Source organism: Galendromus occidentalis, unplaced genomic scaffold, assembly GCF_000255335.2.
Source record: "Galendromus occidentalis unplaced genomic scaffold, Mocc_1.1 scf7180000077460, whole genome shotgun sequence".
Classification (NCBI taxonomy): Eukaryota; Metazoa; Arthropoda; class Arachnida; order Mesostigmata; family Phytoseiidae; genus Galendromus; species Galendromus occidentalis.
Genome location: NW_003805448.1, coordinates 1,228,344 through 1,251,332, shown reverse-complemented (window position 1 = coordinate 1,251,332; position 22,989 = coordinate 1,228,344). Strand labels below are relative to the sequence as shown.

Sequence of the window (22,989 nt, the reverse complement as noted above, 5' to 3'; positions counted from 1 at the left end):
TACGACTCCCGAGACGGAGAGGGAGATGAAAGGGAACGAGAGGGCTTGGGACGACGGTGAATCGCTCGACGGAGCAGCATATCCGTTCGGGAGATATTCCGACGGTCGGGAGATTCTCTCCCTCCCTGAATCGAGGAAGATAGAAATCGGAAGCAGTCCACCGATGGTGGAAAGGAGCATATTCTCTGAATTGTCAGAGCGCATCACAGAATATCTACTGCTTTGTTTCCTGGAGCATATACGGCATATATCGTAATACTTCTCCCTCGAATATCAAATTTCATAGGTTCCGTTCGGTTCCGCAATCCCAACAAGGGCAAGGAATCTCGGCCGCCATAGCTCGAGCCTACCATGGCAGAGATCTGCGCCGGAAGCCCGATATCTACGAAGGAAGTATCATAGCCTTTGCTGAGCATCTCAGTACCGGGTACTAAAGTATTCGATATCGAAGAGCATTCGCATGCATAGAGAAGCCAGAGTATTGAAGCTTCGAATGGCTCGGAATGATTGACTCGTGGTCCAAGATCCTTGCCGGAGCCTCCACCGCGCTGTTTAATCTAAAGGAGACCTCCGATCGGGGAGGCGCTTCTTCGAGACTTGCCTTTGACTGCTTGAAAATCTGAAGACACTGAGGTTCGGTCAACACAGGGTGGGATATGCTGGAGCGCAGTTTCGTCCGTGACGCCACCGACCATGATGCAGTTGGAGTGATCTACCGAGGGGGTCGCGGCGAAATATCCAGCGAGTGTGGCCAACACAACTGATATCATTAGAAGTCCTAGGGTGGCTAGTCGCCAACTACACCGGTGACCTCCACAAGCCTTTTGCAAGTGGATCCGCGAACTTTCAATAGTCGCCGAGTTGAACAAGGCCGAAAACGGTCGACCCGGAGGCGTACTTTGCTGTTGCTGCTGCTGTTGCTGTTGTGCCTGGAGTTCGGCGGCTGCGGCTGCATTTATGCTCTGCTGGATCAATTGGGGATTGATGCAGTTCGGCACGGGGACCATCGGGCCGGTCGTGGAGCAGGGGGTCGTACAGTACACCGGAATAGTGTTAGAGTACGTCGCACTGCCCAGAACGGCCGTCTGGATGGCTGATGGGAGCACACCGGCATGACTCCGCTCCGTGGAGCCGCCTCCGCTGCTGTCTTTGTCACTGAGTTTCGATTCCTGCTGTGTGATGATGTTTTGTGGCTGGCAGTAAACTCTGAGGGGGGAAATATCACAGAAAACGTTAGCGGAAGGGCTCGATCCGGACTAGGCAGCTAAGCATCGATTTGACGAGTCGATAAATAATTATCAGTCGAAGCTTCTATCATCGACGGCGTAGTTTTCCGCCCGGACTGCTCGCTGCGTCACAAGAATCTGCTCGTCAATATCAAGCTTGAATCCAATGACGGCGCGTAGACGTCGATGATTCCGCCCGAGGGCCTGCACCGCTTGAAATATTGACGTCAGAGAGATCTACTTGAAGCAGCTCCTGATGTTCCGAGTCAGCGGCTGGTCCGATAATTAAAATCAAGTGGCTTTCTGGTCTGATGACTCTCAGGGCTCTCCGAAAGGCGCTCGAGTCATTCTCCTTCACGATTTCTTATTCTCCAGTCAGTCATTAAGTAGCGTTAGATCCGAATCCATTTTTCAGTCTGTCCGAGCGCGACATCCTCCAATCGCTCTCATCGACATCTTGAGTGAGTTCCGATCTTCTCTTCGCTCGCAGGCTCCACTGCGAGCCTCCGCCTAATCGAAATTCACCTTTCGTTTTCTCTCCGGTTGATCGAGTTGCGTAGCTGGTCCTCCGGATTGGTGACATCTGTGGAGGGAAAAGACAAAACTTCAGAGACCAGACCATCCTGGAACTCATCACACGCATGTCAATACAATCGCAACGCCTATACTACCGCCTGTGAGCCTCCGATACCTTCCCGCCCCCCTTCCCCAGAGTTTACTCAGTGAGTCCGGGTCCATTTTGAAGCCCCTCCCTTCCCCGGAAGATTCATGATGTCTTTCGGCCGAGCGAAACTTATTTTCCTCTGGAACGCATCGAAATCCCCCGAGCTCGAACCGAGAATGGCGTGTCGACCGGGAATCGTGAACTCGGGCATGTATTTCTGGGTGGAGACTTGTCACGACCCGCTAAAACACAGGCCATCCTGCCTACAAAAGGCCGTCATCTGGCTCGCGATAAATGGGAGTCCATCGGAATCTACCGAGAATCGACAGAACCCGCTCGGGACCGGTCAGAACCCCGGACTCTGCGGAGCGGCTCGAAAACAGCAGTCGGAAAGATTCTTCAAGCGCGATGAAGAAAAAAAACATGTCCAAGATTAGTGAGCGTTCTACAATGGGAAGGGAAAATCGCGGAGTCTGAGCGACAAGTTCTTCATCGAAGCTTCCGAGGCTGCTGATGATGATTATTCTGTCGATGATGATGACGCTCCCCTTGCCGGCCGGTCGCTGTCGAAAACCCGAGCGAGCAAACGAGCGGCCGAAGGCCCGTTCGTTGGTTTCATGTAAATAATGATAGGCCTTCCTATTCTCTCTCCGTCCGCTCGGTAATTACTCGTCCGCGCGCGGGCACAACCACGATGGTAGCGGCGACGACAACGACGGAAAGGCGTCGGCCAAGAACCAAGAAGACAATGCGGGGCGGGTCTTCTCCACTGAACTGATCTATGAGCTTTAACCACGCGGCTATTCTTCGCTCGTTCGATCTCCTCGAGCCGAACGTCCTCGCCGCCGCCTTCACACACCGACATTTCAATAATAGTATGGACCCGGGGCTCGCACCCGGTGTATTTGCCCTCCAGTCGGCCAACGACCGGATCCATAGGGATTTTCATTATGCAGCGCTTATAACCGTGCGTCACGCCGTCCGTGGACAGCACGCGAGCTGCGAAATCCCCCGAATCGTTGGCCGCACGTGCGGACCGCGAGGGGGGTCGAGCGGAAGGAGCCGACCTACAGACGAATGGAGTTTCTGGCGTGAAACAATCATCAGCGACGAACGCCCCCGGACTCAACAACTCAATTTTTGAGCTACGGGGGAAAAATAATTCGTTCTGCAAACGTGATCCAGTTCAAACACGGCGTACATTATTAGCCTGCATCGCAAACTGCAGATTGCAGCGAGCGTTGACGGTCCCGGCGCGGCGCCGTCGTCAAGACTAAGATGAGTCTCGAGAGCTCCGGGTCGGGAGCGCCGCTTCGGGTACCCTTCCCGCTGCTGAGATATCCGAACCTCTTTGCTCGCCCGTGGGCTCGGAGAAGCAGAAGAATTCGAGGAGGCGTTCCGATCGATATGGGGCTCCGGAGAGCTCCCTGAGTATGTCGCATTCTTGACCGAGGCTCCATCCTTGCCGACAGCTGGGAGACAAGCTGAGAAACTCCAGGCCAAATCACAACCGGGATTAGGCACGGATTCGCTTCGGAATGATGACGAGCTCTGAACGCTCGTTCGAATTCGCTCCACGATCTACACAGACGAGGCTGGACGGCGAGTCTGCGATCTAGCCGGAACTAATCGATATCAGAATCGGAATATGGCCCATCGAGTCTTACCTGGCGTTGCGTAGTGTCCTAAAACATCGGTCATGTACTCGCGATCGTCGTCCAGGATATCCTGACCGTTCTCCATGTAACCGGCGAGTCTGGCTCTCAGCGAATCGGCAGTCGAGTAATTATTCCTAGGAGGGACATTTGGCGGTGCAGGGTCCGGTGGACTATCTCTCAACGCTGCAAGAAGGTCATATAGGGAATCAGAGCATTGCGCAAGATCTACCATTCTGTATACAAATGTATGAGGTACAGGGGCTGGTCGATCACCGGTACATCCGGGCGTCCACCAGCCAGATGGACCGCGGCTTCGAATGGTGATCTCGATACCGAAATCTCTGATTTGCTCTCCCATGGCCACGTTCTGACTTGGAAATTCAATCGAATCTTACGAGACAGCCTCGTTCTTCCGGAAGTCAGCGCAGCGCTCCTGAAAAGTCGGGTGCAAGCCCGGGCTCGTCTTCGATGGAAACTCGTTCTAGGATAATAATTCCATCCCGATGCCTTGTGATCGAAGAAGAGATAGCGTGAAAAGTCCGACCGATGGAGTCTCAATGGTCTCAAATCGTGACTCGTAAGCTCCTACCCTTACATGAGTAGCTGAACCCAATTAAAATCGAACTCGATGTGGGAGCGGATGATTGAATCTTGATATGATCACGGGGTCATCGGTCCGGTGTCAGCGATTCTCGGCGAACGACACACGGGGGAAACCGATAACGAGATTCGAACTCTTGGCCGAGAATTGCGTGCAGGAAGCCGGTTCCTGTGTGTGTCTGTTTCCCACTGGACAGGATCAAATTCGAGGTGCCCTGGTCTCCTTCGCGAAGAAAATACATGAACTTCTGGAGCGGCTGCAGTGGCTCGTTACGTTGACGCACGAGGAGATATTGCGAGTTAACGCTGTCTGGGGACGTGGAAGTCATTTCTCCACAAGGTAACGGTGAAAACGACCGAAGTAGACTCGAGGGACCGACCTCCTCCACCGTGGAGGCCTGATAACGCTCTAACACCCACAGTGGTGGCACTAGAACTATCGGCCAGTTCTCTTTTCACCGACGTCCACGCCGAGTTTGCAGCTCGAGCTCTCTTGGCCGTTCGATGGGGTTATCACTGGACGCACGATACGCTGATCGAAGCTCCCCAAACTTTTTCCTGTAGGGAGCTAGGTCTCCCCACCACGTTCGACCGCCTGTTGCTGTGTTTATTCTTGCCTCGGGATCCTCAAAGCGCTTGTTTTTTCAACGCGACCCAGTCAAGATGACACAGAGTGTTTGTATTCAGGAGAATGTCTCCTCAGCTGAGCTATGAAAACATCTGAGCCGTCTTCGTGCCAGCTTCCCGATTGGGTCCTGTCGAGATCGTTGTAAATTTCTCGGTTGTCCCCTACGAATTTCCAAGGTGCCTCCAAGGTGCCACTCTTCGAGAGATCGGCTTGACATTGCTTATCTCGATGAAGAATCCAATTGCCCGTCTTCCACTATAAATTCCCGAGGGCTTACCCTGGAGACCTGGACGTATAATAATGAACGGGTTTCAAAACTGGCTCAGCCGCGTGGAAAGTTCTCCGAATCGTCGAGATTTTTTCGCCGAGAATCATGAGCTCTTGACGGCTTCATATCGTGCCCGAAGAACGCCGGCAACGATGGTGGCGGCAGCCGTGCTGGTGGTAATGGCAGTGGCAACCTGTTTCATAACCGCTGTCAGCGTCACAACAAGAGGCCGGTCGCTTGTACGTCTCCCGTTTTTTCCCCACCGCACAGTTTGTTGACTGGTTGACTGGCTGGTCGCTAGGTTCGCCACTCGAGAGATGTGGGGTTGAAAAGGCGAGCCCCAAGTTTTTCGTGGAAACTTTCGTCCGCTGGCTTCAGGTGGGTAATTTTTAGGGTGCAATCGTTGCTCGGCACGAAACAAAAAAAAAAAGAAATGTTACGAGGCAAGTGAAAAAACTCTGCTAGTGAACGGCACCTAGAGTTCCACGGAGGGCTGCTCTCCGCTCTCGACGCGCAACCGCGCGCCGCTTCGTGGGGGGCGCTTAACGAGCCGCCAAAACAACAAACGCCAACGCGACATGAACAAAAACGGCCGGACGTGCTCGCTCACAACTGACACCTGCCTTAATGACAGTGGTACTTTTTCTCTCTTCCCATTCCGAGCGATGTTCCGGATTTTTTTCGGTCCTCATGGCTGTCCCTGCTCATATTATCAGGAGTGTCCAAAGGAAGAGCACGAGATCGGAAAATCTCGCGGAACTCCAACAGCTCCGTGAGTCACGAGATCACGCTACCGAGATCATCCGGCGGCCCCCAGACCCTAAGTATTCGATCCTCATCGGGTTACCGGACTATATCGCGACCAGATCACGGGAATCTCCGGTTTTCTACCTTATGTGAGAATCGAAGGGAGCCACGTAGAGTCCCGCACCAGAACCGGTGCAGCGAAACTCCATCAAGATAATCCTGAGACGCGTTCTCGGCCGACTTCCCGACCAGGGACGGCGGTGGAGTGAACGAACAAAAAGATGGAGCAATAAATGGACGAAACTGCGAGCAAGGCATAGCCATTTGGTTGATGGTGAAAAAGACTTGAACCCTGGCGGCCTTTTACGACCGGGGGCAATGCAGATATTGCAAGCGAGTGCGAAGTTGCACAGACCAAAGGCGGCGCCCGCAGAATATCGTTTCTTGGAGTCATTGACGGCATGCATGGCGTGCGTTGCGCCGATTTGGGTTGTCGGCAACGGCGGTGCGGCGACGACAACGGCAGCGATGACGACGACAGTCAACTCTAGATGGCCGGCAAGTCGACTATGACCCCGCTCGGAACGGTTAGAGAGAAATACGGAGGGAATGCGTTAAACTCGCAGCTCACAGCGAAGGATCATTCTAGCTCATTTGCGGAAAACGACCAGCCCGAGTCGCGCCCCAGGCAAGCCGACACAACGGCAAGCCTATTATTTTTGATTAGAAAAGGAAATTGTACTCCGAGGGTCGATGTGGTGGTTCCCTCACTCTTTTCCGTACGAGCGAACGAGCGAGACTGACAGGAGCGGGACTCCTAAGCCTAACCGATGGAATTCCGTCGGGGGGTAAACAGAGACGCGGAAAGAAGGAACGCAACACGACGGTCGCAGCCATCGCAATCATTCCTTCCACGGAAACGCTTCCAGTGGAACGATGCGGGATTTCCAGCAAGGCGCACACGAATTCCGTGGAGCGGCACGGAACACGGCACGCAGGTCTGCCTCGCCGCGCGTGGCCCGACCGGTACGTCATGGAAGGATCAAGCGTAGCCACTTGGAGCACAAAAAGGAAACTCCGGTATAATCCATAAATTAAGATAAGCTCTGCGAGCAGGACTCTTCCACCCTCCAGCCGAATGTCTGCATGCCAGCTACGAAGCTCCGCATCAAGAACGGATACGACGACGAGGACGGAGGGACGCGCAGAGGAAGCCCGGCCGACGCGGGCGGAGGGAGGGAGCGCGCAGGGCTGGGCAATCCTTCGTTTTCGCTCTGGTCGACGCACATTAATCGCTGCATACAACGGTCGCATCGATCATGATAATACCCGCTCGGATGGTTGGTTCGGGCTCAAGCACAGTCGTCCTTCTTACCGCCTTCGGATCCTTTTCCTCTCTTCTCCGTACCACCTCTGCCGATCAATCATCTGTTGCTGCTCCCGCCGCTTCCACAGCCGCAGCTCACGCTTGAGCTCTGGAGCAGAGCTTAGCCGCACAATGGTTATGCGCTCACATACATATTCCGTAGCGAACAACACAACTATTATACCACTAGACCTCGATGGGAGCCCGAGACCCGGCGGATGCGAACGAATGCGAGAGGAAGCGCTCGACTTCAGTTCACGAGGGAATTCAAAGTCCAATGCCACGAGAGTCGTGACCTTTCGCGAAATGGGAAGCTTCAACAAAGGCTCCACAAAGTCCTCAGCGCGCAGCCCTTTACGTCCGGCGCCGCTCGTGCATTCCTCGTACCACGCCAGGCTGTCCTCCCTCAGCGCTGTCGATTCCTCGACAGCTCCTACGACGACTACTCCTACTCCTACTAATACCTCTGCACCGCTACCGCTCCCACCGCAGCTATACGAACACTCGAAACGTTGCAGCGCAGCGAAAGCCCTCGGGATCGAGCTCATTTTCTAATGGCTGCCTTCAACAGGATACTCGCTCTCCATCCAACATCTTCCCGTCTGCCTACTTCATATATATTATACATACGAGGCTACACTGACTCACTCGCACACATAGACATTTACGTCTCGAGGGGCATCTGATCAGCGCAATTTAAGTTGGGCACTCTTTTCTGCATCCCGGAATCGTCGGGACTGCCCTCGGTTTCCCAAAGTGAGTCGAGCCTACTTCCCGACCCCACAGTTGATGAATATGATATTACCGGTGTCGTCGACCGACAAGGATTCAGAGGGTCCTAGTCCCGGGTCCTCCTCACCTCGACTTAGAGTCATATTATCAACTTACTGGGTCGCTACCTTTCCCTCTCGAGTTGTTTTTTCTTCAATCAGATACCTCGATGAGCCTCCTCGTACTTATATGGACTGTTCGTATTCGAAACGGACGGATCTGCGATCGTTGGAACTTACTCGAATCCCTACTGGCTGCAACCATCCGACGGCTCTGAGCGTTCACTGGCAGATGGGCCGTTTCGCTGTCTGTGTACTCTGATTGGTTATCGGACGTCGACGAGGACGACGGTCCTCGCCGTAGACCCAAACTTTCGTTTCCAGTACGGTTCGAACGATTGGCTCCGTTCTGGCGAGCGTGCCCGTTACTCCGATGCCGTGATGACCCTTTAGTGCCATTCTGGCGTGGCAGAGAACCTGCAACAGCAGCAGCGATAACATTTCGCGGGAACTCGGAGCGTACGCTCCACTGGGGGACCCCGAGATTTCGGCATCATATCGTCGATTCGTTCATCGAGTTCCCCCTTCGCGGTGTAATGATGATACGAACGCTAAAACTCGATTAGAGTGTTCATTGTTCGGATGACGCTCGTGCACCGGGGTCTCCCCCGAGCGCTCTAGATTCGAGTGAACAAGATCGCGCGATCTCCCCGGACGTTCCCTGCGTCGGTGTCCGCGTTATGGCAAGCGGGACACGAAGTCTCACCTGTTCCGTAGCCCGGATATTGAGGTGGCGGCTGGAAGTCTTCGGTCGGTGGGTTCGAAACACCGTAACCTCGTGCATTGATCATTTCCATTGAGCTGAAGGATCCGTTTGTTGTACCATTGGGCGTGCTGCCCTTTCGGCCCTTCAAGCCCGTCCCGTTCCGGCCGGCGTCTGCAACGAACAAGAAACATAATCGAACCAGCAGGACTGATTGTTCCGATCTACTCATATTTTTATGACACGGCTAATGGTGCAGTCCATCCGTAAGAGCCAGCCGGGTTTCTCCTCGGATTGTGATCTCCGGAACAGGGAATATTTACGATATATGCGCCGCCTGCTAATTCAATAAGGGTATGCTCAGGGTAGAGCGTCACAAATCCATGTACATAGTATACATGTGCCGAGCATACGTTGCTCGGCGGAAAAAGAACGCTTTTGCTTCAATCGTATCGATCAGAGGAAATGGCTGAGCAGTCGAAATGATACTAGCAGTGACGCCGAACTTGTTTGTGCTATGGCTTCACGGAATACTAATGGCGGAATTGAGTGTGCGCCATAAAAATGCCTCTGAAGAAGCCGTGTCGGAATCTGCATCCGAGACTAGAGCTACGGAGCGTTCTTTTTACGAGGGACACCAACAGCGGAAGATTGGGAGAATGAGCCGAACACGAATGGAGACGAGTCCGTGAAGCCACTATTGCAGACGGCTTCCATCAATCCGAGCGGAGGGACGTTCCGTCTTTTGGAGAACAACTCTGAGGACACGCGCCTACGACCCGGCTGGGGAAAAGAAACCGACCAACAAACCACATTCGTCTCTGCGCTCTTCTGTGGATTCGGCCCCAAGGTTTGCTTTCGCTTTGTCGAACGGCCCTTTGCGTGCCGCTCCCACCGCTGGCGCCGCTTTAGTCTCGTCTCGTAACAAAGAATCGGCTCGTACGAAGAATCCTCTGGACGCGCGCAAGTCGAACAAAAATCCCGTCTCGCTTCGTCGTATGCCCCGGCAGCCGCATAAATCGAGCGTGATGGCCTTTCTACTGTCAGTTTTCTCAATAGTCATGGCGAGCGTTTCTCTCCCGCTTTCTGAGCGACCTAGGCGAGACACGAAACAGCGACGAATACATCGTAGGAATCGCCGCCATCGAGAATGACCACAACATCGTCCCGGCCGGTGAGGCCGATCCGGGACTTACCGCCGTATTTTGACAAACCGCGACATTAATTCCAGTGGGTCTCGAGTTTTTCGCGACGCCGCACCGCTTCGATCCGCTCGGAATGGTGTCGCTAAGGAGAGGCTTCGTGCAATGGTTACTCATGGGTTTCCCTTCTGCGTCCGCTGAGCTCTCATCGAACCGTATTTTACCAGAACGAAGGGTCGTAGATGGGAAAGAGCGGCCCGAGACTGTAGAAGATACGTTCCGCGAAAATATCCGCGTAGAATTGGAGCAGCGCTCGCTAGACCGCTTCAAGGGACGGAACAGCTGAGAGCGCAACTTCGAGGAAGACTGATTTTGCTACTTCTTACCCCTCTTCCAACAGCTGCTGCTCGCAAGTCCCTCCGCCCGCTGATCTCTGCTGCTCCTCTCAAGCATCGACTACGCCCGTCACTCGTCCCTTTGAGATCGCGAGGGAGTGGAGATTTCCAAATAATTCCACTCTCTTTGATATCTCCCCGCCCATCCTCGTCCAGAGCTCGTCAATCTGCTCGCTGAACTCCCCATCGAACTCGAGTTCCAATCTCCTTCTCCGGAGCGACTCGGCCCGGCCGTCGGTTTTTTATTCGCCGGGGACGAAAAACTATCTCTTTTCGGATTCCAGTTTCGTGGCAAGATTTCCAGCATTCACTGAGTCATTGTCCTTGAACCGAACCCCTCGCCGGGTTGGTTCATGAATATAAATCACGAAAAATCTGAAACAGCATCTCCGACGAGACTTCCACGCCACCGGATCCCGGAGTCCGACTCGTTCTCGACGCCTTCAGTTGCGAGCGGCTAATCCGCGTGCGTGCGGAAAAGCATCGCTGGTCTCTTACGACAAGATCAGCGGCAGGGTTTGCTAACGTACCTGGCTGCCTAGTCGGTAAATAGGTGAGAGAAGCTCCCGTCGAACCTTCACTGTGCCGAGCAAGTTCTGGTCGAATGACTTCCTGCTCCGACATCTGGCTCGATGGACAAAGCGAGAACTCAGCGTCCGCGCAGTCGGTTCCCTGCCGCCTCCGTCGGGTCGTCGACGTCCTCGTATTTCCATGGCCGTAAACAGCACGGAAGACCAATTTCAATATGGTAATGTCCGCATCTGCTTGCCAGCTTCTCGCTCTGCTAGCGGGTGAGAACTGTCTCTCCGTCCCACTGTCTCCCGGACTTTTTTTCCCTCGATGGATAGGCGCGAGGATGAATGAATGAATGGATGGATGGATAAACAGATGAACGATAGGTGGAAGGACGAATAATGCCCAGCTGAGAGGGTCAGACCCTTGCGAGAGTCGAAAACCTCTCCAACGGTGTCGTTCCGGGCGAGCCCGTTCAGTCCGGCGGCAGAAGCAGAAGGCGCAATATGAGGAGGAGGTAGCTCCGGCCTCATATCTTGCCCTTGGTGACGAGAGAATCTAATTCGATATGGAGTAGCTTGGCTACCGCTCGCAGAACACCGAGTGCCGTCGTCACCATCCGTGCCATGACGACGGGACGAGCTATAACGTATTTGATCCCCATCGGTCCCATCGACCAATAATAGATTTCGATCTCCTCTTCTCTGCCGATGAAGATCTCACAAAGCTGCAAATATTCCCCCACCACGAAGCTCTGTGCCCCTGCTCCCAGGACCTGGCAGGAGGATCCCGTGCGGATTGCCGCATCTCCGCGGACGGTTCGCTGTCTCGGAAAGCGCGTCCAAGGTCTCCATGGTTCCCGCTGACTATATATTCGGAGTGTCTCTTCCGTGAGGTGACACGGCTGAAGGAGCTCGCCGCGTCTCCTCACGGAAAAATCTACCCCGGAGAGATTATTCCCCATCAAGCTAATGAATTGAATGCTTCCGGCAAGCCTTGAGATTCCTCTAGCACGAGCGAGCAACGTTCCACGCAGAATCGCTCGCAAGAACAGATCAGCGAGCGAGCGAACATACATACATGTACAGCATCCGCCGTGCGAGCAGACGGACCTCATATCTGCTACGGAGAAAGAGGAAACCGAGGACGACCGTTCGTCCAATCGCCGACTGAGCGTCCTTGAACGAGAAACCGAGTTCCGACTGATCTGCATTACTCGCTACTTGTTGCTTTCCCATGTGGGCGAAGACGGATCTCGTATAATCAGAGCGAGTGCTTCACGACCCTCGGTGGCCATTCGAGGAGGAGGAATTCCCTTGGAAGATGCGTTATCTCCTCGGCTACTCGCCTATCCTCTGCGAGTCTATATCTCGCATTACGTGGAATGCCGTAAGGCTCGCGAACACGGCCATGAACGGCTTTTCCAGGGCAGTCGAATAAGGAGACTCTAGCAGTCAGTAGGCGGCGGGAAGATCCGCGAGAGAGCATGCATAAATAATGAATTCTCCAATCAACCTTCGCCAGCGTATCTTAGCGTTGAACCCGACATCGATGGAAACCATCGAGTACTGACATCGAAGTCCAAGACCTTCCCGTCTTCGTATCGTAGATGACCTACCGCATCCAGACCGAGTCATACGATAACCTGGTATTCACTCCCGCTCCAGGCATTGCTCCACCTCTTGTTCCCTTGGTTCCCTAATCTGAGGCTCACTCCAAGGTGAGAGATTATATTCACGATTCATCAATCTATCCATCCTGCCGTCGATCTATCCGGCGTCCCCCCTCAGTCTCTCATTCGGCAAACAGTCGGTCGCTCGTCCCCTCGCACGCTCTACCGAGAGCGATAACGATAGTCTTATCTGCCAATGATGAGCTAATGGTGCTTTAATGGTTAGTTCCGTCGCCCGATCGTTTCCTAAGATATCGACTCCTTGCGAGCCGGCCAAGGACCGGAAGAACGGATCGAAAATACCCGCAAGAAGAAGCTTTCGGAGCAGTCGGGGCGGCGTCAACGAAAGCTCGTGGCGCGAACGATTGCGAGACGAGAGAAAACTTTCGCAAATGATCGATGACGACTGCGAGAGGAGTCAACGAAACAATCAGCGAGTATGTAACACGTATGAGTCATCTGTCATAACAATGTTCTGTTCTCTTGTCATCGAAACGCAGCTATCGGAATCGGCTTGTTTCCTCCATGCTCAGTTCGGCCCCTCTAGCTCTAGCTCACACCTGTTCGGTGCAGCCTCGTCGTCCATACGGGTTCCGGCGGCTGATTTCCGACGCACTTCCGAGGCGGTGTGCCAATGAAATATGATTCCTTCGGGAGAATTCCTTTTTCTTTGAGATTAATACTATCAATCATTTTTTCCAGAATTTAAATGGACATATCGTTACAGAACGCTGATAATTAATCTCGTTTTGGCAGCGGCTCCGCCAGGTTCCGCTCCGACTCGGTCGGACGTCGGACCTGCTGAGTCCGGTTAGCGAAAGCTCTCATTAACGACGTCGACTTAGTGCGGGTGTGAGGGAGTGCGCGTGTTTACGCTAATGTGGGTTTTGAGCTCAAGTTGAAAGACCGAGCCGAAGGTGGTAAGCCAAGAATTTGCATAAATTGCGCATATATAAATACGTGAATCGAGCGCTCGAACTCCGCGCCAGGAGCCCGACTCGCGCCTCATAACGAGGTCTGCCAATGCATGGAATGAGTTCGTGACGACCATTCTCGCTGCAACGCGACCACGTGTACGTTTACGGTGCCTCTATCGATTTCCTGTGAGATAGGATATTTGACGGACGTGATTATCCGGTCGAGTCATAATCGTTCCCTCCTTCCCATCTCCCCGCTATGTCAATCTCACTCTCGCGTTCCATCTCTATAATTAAGATAAGCAAGCCGGTGGTGTCGATCGTCGGGTGAAAAATGACGGCGGCTACGTTCCACTATATAACGGGTGTCTATAGAAAGAATAGCGAAGCGAGTGACCTCGCCTCTCGGTTCCTCTGATCACTAGACCAACCCAACCCGCAATTTGGCGTGCAGGCGCTGGGAAGCGGACAGGCGGCGCCGGATCTTACGAAACCCTTCCGCACTCGAGCCGCTCCGAAGAGGAGGCTCCCATAAAGCGAGATTATTTCCGCCTAAAAACCTTTTCTGACCAGAGCAGAGCCGGACCCGATCCAATAGCTAAGTCGTTCTTCGGTCCGAGGAATCAGACTCACTCGTCGCTTGAAAATCCCAAGCCTTCCGGAGCGATAGCAATCGGGGCATGTCGTCACGGTAGCAGAATATTCCTCGACTTCGTAACCGGAAGCTGCCCGATATTGTTCTCAGAGCTGCCACGATTCTGCTGTGTGGAGAAGATGTCCCTGATCCCATCTGTCGTCCAGGGATACTACTCCATACTCTCGCTCGAAGTGCACATATCTGAGGAAGTTTTGGCAAAACACCCCTCAGGACCGAGGAAATGAAAGCAAAAATCGGTACCGACCAGCCTGTCCGTATTAGGGTTCAGGATTCCGTCGGGCCAGGAGTCTAGTTGCTAGCCGCTCATCGTAGAGTAACGGGGGAAGTAAGACAAGATTGCTCAGTCCGGTCACGGAAAGAAGCCAGCGGGCCACCCTGTACCGCTGCCACTGGTCGAATCGCCCACTCCGTACCGCCGGTCGAGTCGGCAAAACAAAAGTTGATTAAGCCTTGATACCCTCTCAGTCAGGCCGACGTCTGCAGCCGCGGTTGGTTCCGCGATGCTGCCAGTGGGACTGCCCTTCAAGTCTTCTTTTGTACTCGCCGTTGTCTCTTACCACCCTCACAACAAAACCCTGAGCACCGTCGGTTAGCGCCCCACTTCCCTGGATGAATGCTCTGTCGGTTTGGCTGTTTCGTTGACACAGCTGTCTTTCAGATGTTCAAAATTGTAGTTTTGGTGCGCAATCAACCTTGAAACAAGAGCCATTCCTTGTTGGCTCCATCGCTTCACGCATTTACGCCTGTTCTCTAAAAGGGATTCTGTCGAGAAGTGCCCTCGGAGGATCCAATTTTCCTTTGGATCCAATACTTCGAATCACGATAGCGGACTTCAAGTCGGAAATTAGTCGAACACATTCCAGGGAAACAAAATTTGTCGAAGAAATGCGTTATCAGCACGACATCCGGGTTCAGGCCGCGGATTCGGTTGCATCTGACATGATGAAGACGGACGTTTTCTCGGCCGTTCAAACATACTTCCCCGAGGAAAGGATGAAGTCATCCAACAGCATTCTTGAAAACTCATATGCTATCCCGACACGGTGCAGGCGAGTTGAACACTCCATTTCTGTGTGAGTGTAGGAGCTGGACTCGGTGATTCCCTCCATGCGGAGAGGCAGTACGTTCCTTGTTTGTACGAGTTTCCCTCGCCTCGAAACAGGCACTCACAACACAATCAGTCGGAATGCACGACGGTATCTCGTTCCTACGGAATCGGTTCGTTCGCAGACACCAGCGCCCCCGCGCGAGTGTCCTCGGTGTCGGTCCCTGACCCTCGCTACGTGATTCAGCTTGAGGTACCAACACCGCCTGTTGAACGCACACACGGAGCCGAAGTTCCCCGAGTCTACTTTGTGTGTCTTCGACGGGTGGGGAGTTTGGTCGAGTGCACTTCACTGAAACCTTCTTCTTTCCCTCCCCGGCTCAGACCTCGTCGTTTGTTATCTCTCTGAGAGGCCTACATCGGAATAACCTGTACGAGACATCCTCGTATATCTGATCTACTTTGTATACTTTGCGGAGTTGTTCTCTTAGGGACGCGAGACAGATAGTGCACGGTGATACCGCCTCGGAGTCAAGAGAGTGAATGACGAAGCAATTGGGATGTATGTTAAGCTCTTGGTCCTAGCTCGCTGTGTATCGCCTGCCGCAAAGCATGCATCCACCGGAATACGGTGGCAGGATCAGGATGGAGCTAAAAAAGTTGATACGCTTATCCTGCTGCCAGCGAGGTGGCAACGTCCTTCCAGCGGGTGACTGACTGTCTGTGTTTGCTTAATTAAACTCCTTGAAACTATAAGCCTCTCTCAGCTCGTCCGGCCCCGGGCACACTGGTGAGACGTGCTCCGAAGCTCGGTGTCAACGAGGTCGGGAGCGCAGGATCGATGCCCAAAGAAATCGAAGCGGATGCCGCGCCTACGGGTGAAACGAACGACTGATTTTTCGAGATCCTTTCTTCACAGTCGATTGAGCGGAGTGTGCTTATCGAGAATCCCGATCCAATACTCTGGGATGGGCTCCCCTCCGCGAATAGCTCGGCCAAAGCTCGAGGTGTCCCTCATGCACCACGGCCAAGGAAGGATCATAAAATCAGCTCGCATACGGTTTCGGACTTACGAGCCGAGACAGACTCGTCTTTACAGAGGCAACGGCACCGGTGCCGGAAGGAATGAGGATAGAGAAGTCTCGGAGCGATGGAGAAAATGATGATGATGATTAGGAGATTATTGGAACTCGGTGGGTAACATCTTGCCCGAACGAAGTAGGCTCGCCCCTCTCCCCGTTCCGCGGGAATAATGGACCTGGATTCAATTCCTGAAGTCGGTTGACCTCCACGTGTCGATCAGCGGATTTATATTTGGGTGCGATGATCATACTTTTTTCCCTGGACTCCTGAATGAGTCGTACAGAGGCACGAATTGTACTCCCCTCGACGCCGAGGGAACTCTCGATTGGCGGACTGTTACACTTTCTCCAGCCCGAGCGATCTCGATATACCTAATGGGTCAACGTAGGGGCGGTTCCACGCATTCTCCGGAGTCGACCTCCGTATTCAGCATCCCATGCTCACCGAGAGATATTTTGCGGGCCTCGACCACGTTCCTGGGTTCTTCGTACTCGTGGTGGTGGCTCATGCTCATCCCCTGCGCGGCTGCTTTGGCATTTGCTCGGAGGTCCTCTTCGTTGTCCGAGCTAGAATCCTGTCTCCACTCTTGACTCTGGTTCCTGAGCAGCCGGTTCCCTCGGTTCAGAGCCTCCATTATCCGGAGCTCCGTCCTGGCGCTTCTAAGGATTCCGTCGCTTCATTCTGGAATGGGAGGCAGGCATTCAGTTTAAGAGCTCGATAACGAATACTCGTTGAGAGGCGGCTCGAGGCAGCAACTGGATCCTCCAAACTAGAGAACTTTATAATGAGAGCGTGTCCTGCCAGCGCTGCGGGGGAAAGGGGGAGCTGTGAGACCATGTATGTACGAGCCGGGTATCTGTCGCGCATTTCGATCCGTACGGAGTGTTTGCCATAAACTCTGGAAAACACAATCGTCCGTCGATTGGGCGTATGAACACATGCGCCTGCGGGTATCGTCTGTCCGTCGCTACCGCCATGCAGCGTATCGCCAATTTCATTGAGGCGAGGACCTCGTGTCGGACAGCGGTCGCGGCGTGTCGCGAGGCAGCGCGTAGGCCATCATGATTAATACATTTCAAGGTTAACGAAGATGATTACGCGGTACGCAAGACAACGCCGCTCCGGCTAATAGACACCGCAACCGATGGACGAACGGACAAGCCGAGGAGCAGACGGCCGAGGGGAGCATGGGCGAGCCGCTGGAGGATGTTTGAGGGGGAATAGCAAGCGAGCCCGTAGGCTTGCTAATAACGACTAGCCCCGCACGTATCCCCTCCTCCCGCTCGTCGGTCCACTCCCCACTCATTCATTCGACTGCAAGGAGAAGAAAGGGTTTTTCTCTGCGCTCCCTCGCTCGCTGGCTACCCAACTAGTCCGCCGTCGGTACTTCGGTCGATTGGACGAGCGAGCGAAAATACAGTTCGCTCGCTTGCTAAGCTGACTGAGAGAGCGTATTAGGTATCCCGTTGCAGGGAAGGAACGCCCAGCGAGGTAATCACAGGATAGCATTGTTTGGCCAATACCTCGTTACTCGTCGTGCTTTCTCAGCTATGATTTCTGCCAGACACAGCGAACGACAACCAGTCACTCAATGACCGGAGCCCTGATCGGTCACACAGGTGCTCAGTCGCTTGTTCAAGCACCGGCATACGTTCGAGTATGTCGACACACCGTGGACAGTTTCCCGATGTACATACCACATACTACATACATGTCTATGATTCGAAAACGCGTATAAGCACAGGAAACGTCGACGGTGCGCCTGGCTTCTCGCCCAGAGCTTGTGACTCCGATAAAGTTCGTTTTCCCTCGAGGGAAAACGGCTCCGCGTCTGTCCCCATGCGCCCATCCCCATGGTCATATTCAATATTGTAATAATCCTTTACGGGCAGAGAGCCTTGTCAGCGGCCGGACCATGTCGAGTGTTGTCCGCGCTCTCCGTCCGTGCTTGCGGCAGATTTTCATGGGCTTGAGCGTCTGAGAATAGATTGGAAGGGCCGAGTGCCCCAGGTACTCGTTCCGTGAAAAACTCGAAATCAAATCAGCCGAGCGTCGTCCCGCGCAGAAGACAAGTGTTCCTCTTGGATTGGAGTTATTTTATCCTCTTCCGCGCTTATCGTGCACTACGTATGCGCATCTTGTTTTGGACAAAGTCCGCCATCCCGCGAGCAGTCCCGCAGCACTCGACCGACTCCGTCTCTTTGCTTCAAATTGCTTTTCTCCGTCGTGGAGGGCACTACACGAGAACTTGCCTCATATCCAAAACAACCGGATCGCTCGCTGGGCCCTTTTTTCCCGGACATCGAGCCCATGATTTGGAATGACCGCCGTCGAGGAAAACCTCGCGAAACATTCCCGGACATTCCCCGCCATGGTTCTATACTGCCGTAGTCGGAGTGGAATGCTCGCCACGTGTGGGCCATGACATTGAGAAGGACTCATCGAACGAGCTCATTCGAAGAGAGCAACCGACGATGGACCGACAGAGTCCTCGTCCCACGAACGCTGCCTGGTCAGATGCATAGAGAATCTCAATTTTTGATGCATAGGGAGTTATGAATAGATTTTCCCGAGTATAGCCGAACATGGCAAAAGACATCCGATCGGCCGAGAGTGAACGAACCACATCTCTCGAAGAGCGTGGCAAATGTGAGTTCGCATGAATTCGATGACTCTCGAATCCAAATTAGTGTGGGGTGGGTTGGCTTTGAGGCAGCGCAGCAAACAGAGGGGAGGTACAGACGCCGATGGATAGATTGCCGGCTGCCTATTCGGTCGGTGGGTCGCCATCCCGGCCGTCGAAATGTCTGCTCCACTGACTGGCTGACTATTTATCAGTATCAAAGCGTGTAGCCCGAACTGACTGCCTGCCTGTCGGAGCTGGATCTACGAATTTGTTGCGCTTGCGTAGTTCTCCAAAAGAGCGGGCGTTGCAGTTGGCCGGGTCAGTTGGTCTCGCTTGCCGCGCCGGCGGCATCGACCCGTCGAGCAACTTCCTCTGAATCCGACGATGGACGGTATCGCGCCGCGGCGACGATGGACACGAGGAGATTGATTCGCGGGAGCTAATAAGAGGAAGACGAAATCGTGATTGCTCTCTCTCTCTCGATGTCATCTTTGCACAGGGGGCTGCCAGCCTTCCTCTTTGCCTACCCTCGAGTCCGAACTGCATTCCCAACATCGGAAGTCCCCCAGCTTCTTAGCGATCCGCCCATGGCGGTCTTCTCTACTCCTCTGCTTCTCATTCCTCTATTCTGACGGCCGACCCCGCTATACGTCGTCCCCACCTCGGCATCCTTCTCCCTCAGTCGTCGTCGTCGCCTGCGAGCCGCTCCATGAGCCCGGGTCGAGGGAGTTTAATTAAAAAAGTTCGGACAAAGGCCGAAGATCTCAAAAAGGACCAATGACAGCTCCTCGTTGAACATCGGGAAAGATGTCATGGCACCATGTGGGAGACGGAGGCTCCTCGCTCGGGTTGACAGTCCCTCTCCGGACCAGTCTCTCCGAGGCTTCGTCTCTTCTACAAAGGTCGGTCAGTTGTTTGTGGGTGGGTGGGTCGATTGACCAGCCCGAGCATCTCGGTCAGCGCATCCTGAGCCGGGCTTCAAAAATCCTCAGAGCGACCGGCCCGGCGGTGCGTCGTCGCTCAAAAATTCCTTATCGAGTTCCGCTCGAGGACCGTCCCGACGTCGCTCCCCATTATTTTCAAGTGTTGAGCGCTCTTTGATCAGAAAATAAGGGCCTCCGTTTGGACCGCACCCTCTCCGGCTAAGCTCAGGTTGTATCCGTGGTCAATACCAATTTTTGGATGAGGCTACAGGGAGCGATTCGATGAGGTTTCACCCGTCTCTCCGCGATGCTTGTCTAGGTTTCGATCCCCGCGGTATTGCTGATGAATATTTCGCGAAGGTGACCAATAAGTATACAGATATGAATGAGCTCATCTCGATATTGGACAGATGACGTGCGTCCATTCACGCCTGCCGACCTTCCTGTCAGGTGGGCAACGGACAGAGTCCATCGGTGCCCAAAAGGCAAGATGTCTTCATTCAGACGGAAAACGTGTCGGTTCGGAGCGGGCTAGAGGCGCGAATTGTGATGATGGAGCGAGACACGGGAGATTGTTTCGCCTTTTGATAATTGAATAATCCGTATGCCGTGCTTCCGTTTCGGAGGCACTCGGCCCGGAGCACCGATTCGGACATGCAGTCAGCCCGGCGTTCTGTGATCGAGTGGCCTTGCCGGCTGTCACGGAAAGTGCGAATCAGCGGCTATCCGAGTCTTGTTACTAATCTCCAATTCATTCATACTATCGACTCCATTTCGAGAAATGTTATCAACTCCGCACGGAGTCGCTGTTTTCTTCAAGACCCCACGAAGCTAGCGGGTCGATTATCTAAGAAGAATAGTTTCGTGCTGCGATAATGAGATTACGGACAACATTCATCTTCTTCTTTTTCTCGCGGCGGCGGGTAAGAGGTGGTGCAGCGTCTCTCCGGGTCTCCAACACCACAATTGCATTTGGACTCCTGCTCATCCGTTATTGTCGCATTTGTTCTTGCTGTGTTGCATTCAGAGAGACTTCTTAGTGGGACCGATCTATTACGCTTCCCGTTCCAAATAAATGTTCAACGGATATGCACCACCGCCGTTATCTTCTCCCAGCATCTTCGACGCGGCAAGAAACGACCCAATGGAGTCCCGAGTTGAATACTGAGTCAACGCATCTCCGACTCCGCGGACAGGATCCACGGATTCTTCCCCCGAAATGGAGCAGAGAGAATATACTAGCACGACTATCGTAGCTATCATTTCTTCGAGCATCACCGTTGGTGCTCCCACCAGCGACGGAGAGTCTCGAGGAGGGATGGGGAGTGCAAGATTATCTTTTGTGCCGGCAACTGGGACCGACGCGATGAATGCGATGGCGACCGTAGCGAGAGTGGGAGTGCCATCTGCTCTGATCGCGATGGGATTCTTTCAATTATCCTACATGGATACGGTGGAAATAGGAGCGAGAAGGGGAGAATCGCGGATGAATTCAGGAAGCGGGAGGAACATGGATTTCGGGTGAGCGTAGCTGAGCATGCAGCTGCGATTGGTACTCTCACGGCAGGTCAGCTGGGCGCGTATGAGGAGTTCCATCCCGAGGGGAATTTAGCATCGCGGAGGCGACGGAAACTCTCACGCAGCGCATCCAAGCATGAGCGTACCTCCACATCGGGACCTGTTGGTTCTGTTCACGGGGAAGCAGTCCTCGAATGCGAGGTTTCCTCAAGACGGGACGCGTGGAAAGCCTCTCGCAGCGGAGATCCCCCCTAGACGCCTCCTCTCCTGCGAGCTTTTGCACGGCCTCATCGAATAACGCTCGGTTCATCTCTATTCAGCAGCGACAAATACGACCATTCAACCTCGGAAACCCGCGGAGGATGAGAATCTCTTGCTCGATATTTACAATGATTGAGGCGCGACAAATTCTCAAAAGAATTAGTGCGAGCGAATCCACACCCTCTGGCTGAAGCTATAGCGGCAGTAACAAACGGCGCGAAAATAATTGGGAATACCCTCGAAAGGCGGAGGGCTGAACAAAGCGAGCTCGGCAAAATGCACGGATCATCATTAGGTCTCACGCTCAGTAGGCAGCGAAGACCGCAGCCTTCAATAGAGTTCGTAATGGAAAGAGAACTCCGGAGCCAGCCATGGACATACCGAAGTAGACGAGGACAATTCGACGAGAATAGATTATAGTAATAATACCACACATGGCCATTTGTTCCCTTTCGGTTCGGTCCGGAGGAACGGCGCTAGTGGAAAATGGTCCGGATTCGTTTCGGGTCGTCTCGGGCGGACACCGCCCTCCAACGACGCCGACCAAGAGAGTCGGGGACGGAGCGCTGAGAGAAAGCCAGTAGAGGAGTCAGCAAAGAAGGAGGAGGAGAGAATGATTTGCAAACATGAAAGTGCCAAATGAAGCAGAATCTGAAGGCCAAATTACGCCTCGACGCTCGCCTATTGACATGGTGCGCACCATGCTCCAACGGAGAGCTCGCTCCGAACACGGAGGGAAACAAATTCTCCTAAAAACCCTAGAGAGAAATCCGAGGGGGGGGGGGGGGGAGTTCGGCGGGAGGGAGGCGCTCGGCGGGGATAGACGAAAGGGAGAGAGATCTCCAACGAAAAGGGAGACCAAATCCAAAGGAGGCCGGCGCCGCATGTAGGAGGAATGGCTCACTCGCTACGAGTCGATGATGCGGCGACGAATGTACATACTCTTTGTCGCTGCGAGTGAAAGGAAGAAAAAAACGAATATTAAAGAGGGACGTCGCCCAGATAGGGGAGTCGCGATGGGGAGGGGACGATGTCGCCAAGAACAACGGCGGAGACTGCGAAAAGAGAGAGGCCCGCCGCGATCCGTGACAGAGGTGCTCGAGAGGTCTGTGCCGGTCCACAACCTCAGTCTGCATGTATCGCTTCGAGTCGCCACATCCGACAATCGCCAGCTCTGTCTATCGCGCGCGGGGAGACGGTAGAGCCGCCCTGAGAGGGAGGGAAAAAATAATATGAAGAGCCGAAGACACCACCATCACAATTCGAACAGGGACTCCGGAGACCATTCAGCCGTCAAACTGTCGGCATCCATCCGAATGAAATGCGGAGCGCCCAGACTGTACATAGAGCGTCAGAGTGATCGACCGACTAGGGAATGACCGGACTCGTCGACAGACTCCTATGAAACATCTCCATTCTGAGAGGGAACAGAGACATTGTTTCATCATCGTTCCTCCGTTTTCCCCCGTTCGAGAGTTTTTCAATCGCTCGTGTACGCGGCCGGTTATGCGGCGCGGAGTTCTCCCCGCGCGGCTTTTCAGCAACA

At 53.8% G+C, this 22,989-nt stretch overlaps 1 protein-coding gene across 1 annotated transcript in view; it reads right to left on the bottom strand.

Moving 5' to 3' along the window:
* Positions 1–16,749, bottom strand: part of LOC100907091 (teneurin-m) — a 56,360-nt gene extending 39,611 nt beyond the window's left edge. Inside the window, exons 1-6 of the mRNA XM_029111702.1 lie at positions 16,560–16,749; positions 8,694–8,864; positions 8,168–8,404; positions 3,558–3,731; positions 1,752–1,809; positions 602–1,206 (exon numbers count right to left, since the gene is read on the bottom strand). Of these exons, the coding sequence (XP_028967535.1) occupies positions 602–1,206; positions 1,752–1,809; positions 3,558–3,731; positions 8,168–8,404; positions 8,694–8,864; positions 16,560–16,749 (1,435 nt within the window). The remainder of the gene's footprint in view (positions 1–601; positions 1,207–1,751; positions 1,810–3,557; positions 3,732–8,167; positions 8,405–8,693; positions 8,865–16,559) is intronic.
* Between the last annotated feature and the right edge of the window lie 6,240 nt (positions 16,750–22,989).